We start from the raw sequence: 8,468 nt of genomic DNA, 5'->3' as shown, positions 1-8,468 counted from the left end.
AAGCAATCAATTTGTACATGGTTATGTATTATCTTTTGCAAAAGCAGAGACAGAGGATGTCCATGGGCAGCAATCTTGTAGGACTACGGAAGAATGTGAATCTTTAGGCCATGTGTTATAAGCGATCTCAACAAAGATCCAACAGCTCAACTTGCAAGCTCAACTTGCAAAGATCTTGGTGTTTCTTTTGGTGGAATGTAATGGTCCCTAAGCATTGCCTTTATACCTGCCTTTATACCTCTATTGTGCATGACATTGCAACAACAATGCCTTTTTGTGTGAAATCATTGTACTGCTCTTATAAATTAATATTTTATTGTAAAGAGAATCTATGTTATGGAGCATACACTTGCACGTTGTTGTAATATACCAATTGTACAAGAGCTGTTCATATCTGGGCAATAATTTGAGCAATAATTCAGAAATGAGCAAATGTACTATGGAAAGAGACACACACACACACACACACACACACACGTGTGCGCACACATGCAAACACAAGTGTGTGTGTGTGTGTATACTTCCTTACACACTTCCCCACACGTGCAAACACAAGTGCGTGTGTGTGTGTATACTTTCCCACATGTGCAAACACAAGTGTGTATGTGTGCACATACTTCCCCTCAAGTGCAAGCACAAACAGTGTGTGTATGTCTGCACATACTTCTTCACACGTGCAAACACAAACACAATTGTGTATGTGTGCACATACTTCCCCACACGTGCAAACACAAGCCCCCCTCTCTCTCACACACGCACCCCGAGTATGTATTATACTAGCTCTCTATGTGTGCATGTAGGGTCCCCATCTCTCTCTCTCTCTCTCTCTCTCTCTCTCTCTCTCTCTCTCTCTGTGCCCACCTTTCCTTTAGGATGCGTACGAACATAGCGTTTCCTTTAAGCTTTCCTCCCACTTTATTCCGTCTGTCGCCATAGCTCGATTTCCCCTGCAACTCAAAACCCCAAACGATAGCCACCCTCCCCCATTCAACGCCATCTCGTGTAGGGAGAGCTCCTCGTAGAAGCTGGGTTGAACTACCTGCAATGGCCACCAGAAGGATACAGAAAGAGCTTCAAGATTTGCAACGAGACCCTCCCACCTCTTGCAGCGCAGGACCTGTGGGTGAAAACCTCTTCTTCTGGCAGGCCACCATTATGGGCCCTTCTGATAGCCCTTACGCAGGCGGCGTTTTCTGTGTCATGATCCATTTCCCCCCTGATTACCCCTTCAAACCCCCCAAAGTCAACTTCAAAACCAAGGTAATACAATTATCTCTATGGATTTATAGCGCATGTATGCTTGCTGCAGGCTAGATTAACTGTAGTTGAGTCCTGTACTGAGAAATGTGTAGGTTAATCATACCAATATATTAATGCTAAGCAAGTGGTTTGTAGAGCTGATCAAACAAGTACATCAAACCTAATCTCTCTGAGAAATGGGTATGATTATATTAATGCTCAGCTAATGGTTTGTGCAGCTGATCAAACAAGTATATCAACCCTAATCTCTCTGAGAAATAAGTAGGTTAATCATACCAATATATTAACGAGGTTAATCATACCAATATATTAACGCTAAGCTAGTACTAGGTTTGTAGAGCTGATCAAACAAGTATAATATCAACCCTGATCTCTCTGAGAAATGGGTAGGTTAGTCATACCAATATATTAATGCTAAGCTAGTGGTCTGTGGAGCTGATCAAACAAGTATAATATCAACCCTAATCTCTCTGAGAAATGGGTAGGTTAATCATACCAATATATTAATGCTAAGCTAGTGGTCTGTGGAGCTGATCATACAAATCTATCAAACCTAATCTCTGGGATGTCTGCTGATCGGAAAGATTATCTGTGATTAATGCAAGTTGAAGCTAATGAGGAGGCGGGTTGAGGATATGCAGGTGTATCATCCTAACGTTAATTCAAATGGGAGCATATGTTTGGATATATTGAAGGAGCAGTGGAGCCCTGCGCTGACGATCTCCAAGGTGCTGCTGTCGATATGCTCGCTGCTCACCGACCCCAACCCCGACGACCCTCTTGTCCCGGAAATCGCCCACGTCTACAAGACTCAAAGGGCTCGCTATAACGAAACCGCTAGGGCTTGGACCCAAAAGTATGCCATGCTCTAAACGCCAAAAACCAACCCCTCACGCCATGCACACATACATATCTCACTACTTTTATCTCAATTTGTCTATTAAGAAATTACCCCAACACGCATTATTTCCCCCCCCCCAAAAAAAGTGGTATTATTAAAATAATGAGTTATGTGCTTCCTAAGCACATCATATGTATGCTCAAGTGGTTCATCTTTACTCAAATATCTCCTTCTGGAGCTCATAATATACATATAATATATTAAATACTTGTATCTAAGTGGGTGTATAACTGAGTGGTGTATATACTTATAACTGAGTGGTGTATCTAGTGAAAGGCAATGCCTCCACTATTGAATCAGATGTTGTTTTACGTGTATATGAATTTCTTGGGACGTGTTTTTTGTTCTGTGTTTAGAAAATTTTGTTTATTTGTAGCCATTTGTTGCACTCACATAGCAATGCTTGCCTTCACTTGGTGAACCAATTGTTTTCTTACAAGACGGTGACAACCTCAAAAGCATGTCAAATAAAGAAGCTTTCTCCAGGTTTGCTCACTCTCTAGAGTGGTTAAGCACATACTTGTCACATGTACAAGTAATCTTTTCCCTTTGTCCTTTTGATAAGAAATATTGGAAATATAAAAAACACTCTTAACATTTTTCAATGGACATTTCCAAATGTTTTTTTAACATAATCATCCATGTGGCCAACATCATAGAAAAGCAATCAATAAAATTAGCCTTAGATCATTGAGAGAAAATGAATGGAACCAAAACTTGTTTTTGTCTCTTTTCTTGTAAGTAGGGTAACATTTTGTTTCTAATTAGTAATGAGACTATCTTGTGAGTAGGGAAACACTTTATTATAATAGGTAAACGAGACTGTACGTATTACATGAGTTTTCTTATGTGACTGCACTTTTTAACATCTCAATGCAATATATTCTTTAAGATAACCTTGATGATGATATATCCTTGGCATAGATTGCATGTGGGTATAGGTAATATTTTATGGGTCATGCAAGGATGTAACAATGGGTATAGGTAATAGATATAAAAATGGATATCAATTGGATTTTAAGACTTAGTTGATAATTCCATGACATCAAGGATATTCATATTATATGGGGCATGTGTATGTGACTGGGTGTGCTACATAGCCAAGTGTTGATCCAACAATGTGTGGATATGGAGTCATCTTAGAGGTAGATAGTCTAGATTAGATTACTATATCGAGCTACTTGGTGGTAGCTCACTATGGTATGGGGCACATCTACTAACTTGGTCATGAGCAAAATGGTTTATGGTCTAAAGGCCCAAAACTCAAACGTATCACCTAACCTAAGTTTCCCATGCCCAAAGTGGTACAAAGCTATCGTCTATATGGTTAAGTTGGTGAGTCAATTAATTCATTCTATCTCTCTACTTGTTATTGGATATGATAATATTGCATCAAAAAAACAAAGCCACACAACACACCATGATTCTTGTAGTGGTGTTTCTATTTATTTTGTTGTTGAATAGTTAAAGCCTCAAGGATGGGCTATGATGTTTGAATATGAGATTCAATGCAACTAGAAATCTCAAGATTATTGAAGAAGAGAAAGAGTGTCCCTAAAAGCTATCTCAAGAAGCTAGAGATGGTGATGGAGGGAAGGAAGAAACCATGATACTAAAAGGGGGTATTCACAACCATTTGTGATCAAAATCCCTTGGTTGACATGGCAAAATAAATTGGTCCATCCAGATGGTTGCCTTAACAAGGTCCAAATCCACTAGGCTACATATAACTTCCAACAATACTTGATCAATAGCATGGCCATTGTGGATGAGAGGTAGGAAAACTTTATCAACATGGTCCTTATGGATGGGAGTTAGAAAACTTGACTTTATTCATTATTTAGTTAAAAAAGGGGGGAATATGAACACCAAATTATCAAGAGCACTTGTTACTAGAGCTAGTCTTGAATCAAAAAAGGAATCCCACATAGTTTAATAAAAGGAATGACCATGGTCACAATCACTAATGGTTTCTTCCCCAGAAACTAATTGTGGCCTTGTAGGAATGATTCACAAGTCATCCTATGATTAAGGAAATTTTTAATTAAGACTAAACAAGGACATCTAGTTTCATTTTGGGTAGTTGGTTTCACATTTTTCTCTACCCTTAAGGGCACATGTATCACGTATTAAGAATCCTCTAATGAGCTCCATGTTAATCTTAGGAAAATGTGTTTATATTTCAAAGTGTATACCAAATTTGGTGTATTATGCTATAAGAAGTAGGAGCAAGGCTTTTTGCATGATCTACTACTTCTTTTAGTTTATCCTCCTATTTTAAGCTTTGTACTTCAAAATCAAGCTCAGATACCTACTTAGCCAAATCAATATTGTCCTCCTTGTGGTTGGAATCCTCTTTCAGGATCTATTGCTCAGATACCTGCTTAGCCACATCAATTTTGACTTCTTACCTGATATCGATACCTATAATATTGTACCCTCAAACTAGTCTACTCCATTAAAGCCCCTTCCTAGGGATCTCATCAAGGGAAAAATAGGGGCTAATATCAACCTAATATATCTAAAGAGTTTAGGTTGGGCTTTTTTTTGGAACATAAAGTAGATATATTAGGAGTTAAACAACCTCTCATCTTTTGGGAGGATGAGAGTGGGATCTAATCTGTAGGTTGTTGAGTAATGTAATGGGAGGAAGTTAGGAAGATATTTCGGCTATTTTTGTAGGTTGGGCTAATTTTCATGTCTTTCTTAGAAAAATAATAGCTTTAAGGTACGCATAAAGTATACACATTTATGTCTAATTTTTGCCCAATCAAGTACTTGAATAACAAAAGAGGAGCCATATGAAAAGGTCTATAGTTGATTATTTAACTATAGAATAGGTTAAGTGCCTACATAATGGCATTTGGAGAGGAGAGCATGTCTACCATGCACAATACTATATAACAATATTTGGAGAGGAAAGCATGCCTACCATGCACAATACTGCATAACTTGAATATAAGCTAATGTGTACACTTTTAGATAAGATTATATTTGCTAATGTATTGACATTATATTGACACTACATAAGATTATATTTGGAGAGGACAACGTGCCTACCATGCACAATACTGCATAACTTAAATATAGGCTAATGTGTACACTTTTAGATAAGATTATATTTGCTAATATATTGACACTACATAAGAACATTATATATTGACACTATTTTACTTTCATTTGAGAAATATTATCCCACGTATCCCAGTGTTCTACACTTTCATATAGAATACATCTGCGCTTTGAGAAATATTATCTCAATATTATCCAAGGGTTCTACACTTTCATATAGAATATATCTTCTTAATTTTTTCCCTAGCTATGACCTCCACCTCCACGTGCTTCATACAAAGATGGCATGACACTTTTGTTGAGATATCGAGCTCATCTAGTGAGGCGGTGGACACTGATGACCCGCCTGGGGGATAGGCCCCACACTTACACCATTGGCATGGTTGGTGAGATCTTGGGTGATATGCGGCCAGTGGGATGACAGGCTGTGTGACAGCCATTCTAGAGACTGGCATAGTTATAGCGCCAGCTCATTTAGTCGGGTTCACACTATAGAGAACCCGTGTATGTATTGGTTGAGTACCTTTCATATTGTGTGTACTCTTATTCTTGTATATGGTGTGTTGAGTGTTGAGTAGAGAAGAAGAAGATTTCAGCCTCTCACCTTGTGTGTTCTCTATTAGGGTTTTGTGAGTGTGTGTGTGTGCTTGCAAGAGCTCAAGCTCTCTTCCCCCCTGCATCTTTTCATGGTATCAGAGCCTAGTTCATGCTAAGGGCTGAGCTGCAAGCAAGAGAACCACAGGAAGCGGTACGAGGGTAAGAGCTGCAACTACTCTTCCCTATTTGTGTTGGTGACTACACCCTTGTCGGGAGCTCTACGGGAGGCACCGGCAAACGATCTCTGATTGAGGAGCTTTCTTCGTGGGAGTAAAGCTATAGGGCAACTATACTGTCCGAAAAGACAATGTTTTCTGGGCCGAAAATGCGTTTTGGGCGCGTCTGGATCTCTGTTTTTCAGAAAGCAGGCGATTTCGAGCACTGCGGGTAAGTCATCGATTCTCTGCAGAACTCTGTTTTAAGAACTGCATGAAGACAGATTGACTGTGCAGACACTGTGGGTGCTGCAAAGAGGTCTAAAGTTGCCATTGGGTGTATGTATGCACATTGAAGTCATTGGTTGTGACATTTGAGAGTACTACAGTACCGCTGTGCAAAAATACAGCAGTTTGTGCAGAAAAACCAGAGTGCAGTTTCTGGTAAAATTGTGTGTTTGGCAAGATGTCAAATGATGGGATAACTCAGATTGTGGCTGAGAAGCTTGATAAGAATAACTTCCATGCTTGGAGGTTCAGGTTGACGAATTTCCTGATGGGAAAAGGCTATTGGGACTACATAGAAGGTGAGCATGAAGAGACATTGGAGATACCGGATATAAATCCGACTGATGCAGATGTGAAAGAGTTTAAAGACTGGAACCAAGGAGCCAAGAAGGTTATGTATTGGCTCTCCATTAGTATACAGGACACCATGATTGGGCACATTCAGGATTCCAAGTCCCCCAAGGAGGCGTGGGACACCTTGGTAAAGCTTTATGAAACAAATACCAAGGCACGTAAGATACAGTTGAAGAATGAACTTCATACTGTAGAGAAAAAGAGCATGTCTGTGAATGACTATGTGTTGAAGATAAAGGGTATTGTGGAATCCCTTGCATCTATTGGTGTGTCAGTAGATGATGATGATAAGGTGGAGGTCTGTCTACTTGGTCTCGGGCCACAATACAAGGCGTTCAAGACGTCTATTCAGACTCGGGAAAACATTCCCAACTTTACAGATTCGGTGTCTGCTGATTATCGAAGAGAAGAGCTTGGGTGAAGACCAACAGTCTTCACAAAGCAAAAACAGTTCAGAGCAACAGGCCTTCTACACGAGTTCAGGAAGAGGACGAGGTAGAGGAGGCCGTGGACGCGGTCAAGGAGGTGGCCGAACAGGTAATCAGAATTATGGCCAGCAGCAGTAACAACAACAGTCCGAGAATCAACAACAACAACAACAACACACAGGTGGAAGAGGCAAATTTAGAGGCAAGGGGAGTCAAAGAGGCCGTGGAAATTGGCAAAGGTAATATAATGATGCACGTGAATGCTATTATTGTGGTAAGCCTGGACATGGGCTGACATGCAAAATGGGAAAGTGCAGCAAAACAACTATGCATCCTCAAGCAGAAATAATGAGGATAATGAAAGGTTGTTTGTTATGCAGCATGTCGTGAATGCCATGTCTGAAAATGTTGATGCAGCACAAAAAGATAATGTATGGTATGTGGATTCAGGCGCTTCGAACCACATGACGAGTCATGGGGAGTGGTTCAAGGAGATGAAAAACCCGGAAAGACCAGGTTTTGTGGAAACAGGGGATGACACTGCTCATCCAATTGCCCATGTTGGAGATGTGCCATTGTCTATGCAGGATGGCAAAGTGAAGTACCTTGCATATGTACTTCACGTTACAAACATAACAAAGAATCTGGTTTCAGTTGGCCAGATGATTGAGCAGGGTTTGCAGGTTCGGTTTAACCCTGATGAGTGTTATGTTGAAGATTTCAAAGACAAGTGCAGGTTGGTTGCAAAAGGCAACAGAGTGGGCAGAATGTTTACGTTGAATGTAGACATGCCTGAAATGAGTGCTGCGATGTTTGCAAATGGTTCAGGAATTGTTGCAGACACAGACATTTGGCATAAAAGGATTGGACATGTAAATGTGCAGAGATTGAAGTCTATGCAGACAAAAGGAATTGTGACAGGGCTACCAAAATTTAAAGTGGAAGGTATGCAGAAAATATGTGAAGCATGCCAATTTGGGAAGCAAACAAAGCATGTGTTTCCACGTAACAGATATGTGAGCAGAAATGCACTAGATGTTGTGCATTCAGATTTATGGGATCCTACGAAGACCATATCTATGGGAGGCTGCAGGTATTATGTGACTTTCATTGATGACCACACAAGGAAAGTGTGGGTATATTTCATGAAGGAGAAGAGTGAGGTGTTCACTCACTTTCAGAATTTCAGAGTTTTGGTTGAAAAGCAAACAGGGAAATATGTAAAGTGCCTAAGGTCAGATGGAGGGGGAGAGTACTTCTCCAATGAGTTCTCTGAATTTTTAAAGAAGAATGGTATTCGGAGACAGTTTACATGCAGATACACTCTGCAGCAAAATGGAGTTGCTGAGCGAAAAAACAGGCACATTGCTGAGATTGCGCGAGCATTGATGGAAGAGAAGAATATGCCGCATT

At 40.1% G+C, this 8,468-nt stretch overlaps 1 protein-coding gene across 1 annotated transcript; it reads left to right on the top strand.

The window, feature by feature from the left end:
- The first annotated feature begins 922 nt into the window (after positions 1–922).
- On the top strand, positions 923–2,234 carry LOC147639181 (ubiquitin-conjugating enzyme E2 28-like). Its single transcript, XM_086788141.1, has 2 exons — positions 923–1,260; positions 1,902–2,234. The coding sequence occupies exons 1-2, from the start codon at positions 1,045–1,047 to the stop codon at positions 2,130–2,132; spliced, it is 447 nt and encodes a 148-aa protein (XP_086644267.1). The 5' UTR covers positions 923–1,044; the 3' UTR covers positions 2,133–2,234.
- The last annotated feature ends 6,234 nt before the right edge of the window (positions 2,235–8,468 follow it).

Source organism: Cibotium barometz, chromosome 4 (genome assembly GCF_041138505.1).
Source record: "Cibotium barometz isolate CiBa-2024 chromosome 4, ASM4113850v1, whole genome shotgun sequence".
NCBI lineage: Eukaryota > Viridiplantae > Streptophyta > Polypodiopsida > Cyatheales > Cibotiaceae > Cibotium > Cibotium barometz.
This window is presented reverse-complemented; position numbering and strand designations above follow the sequence as displayed.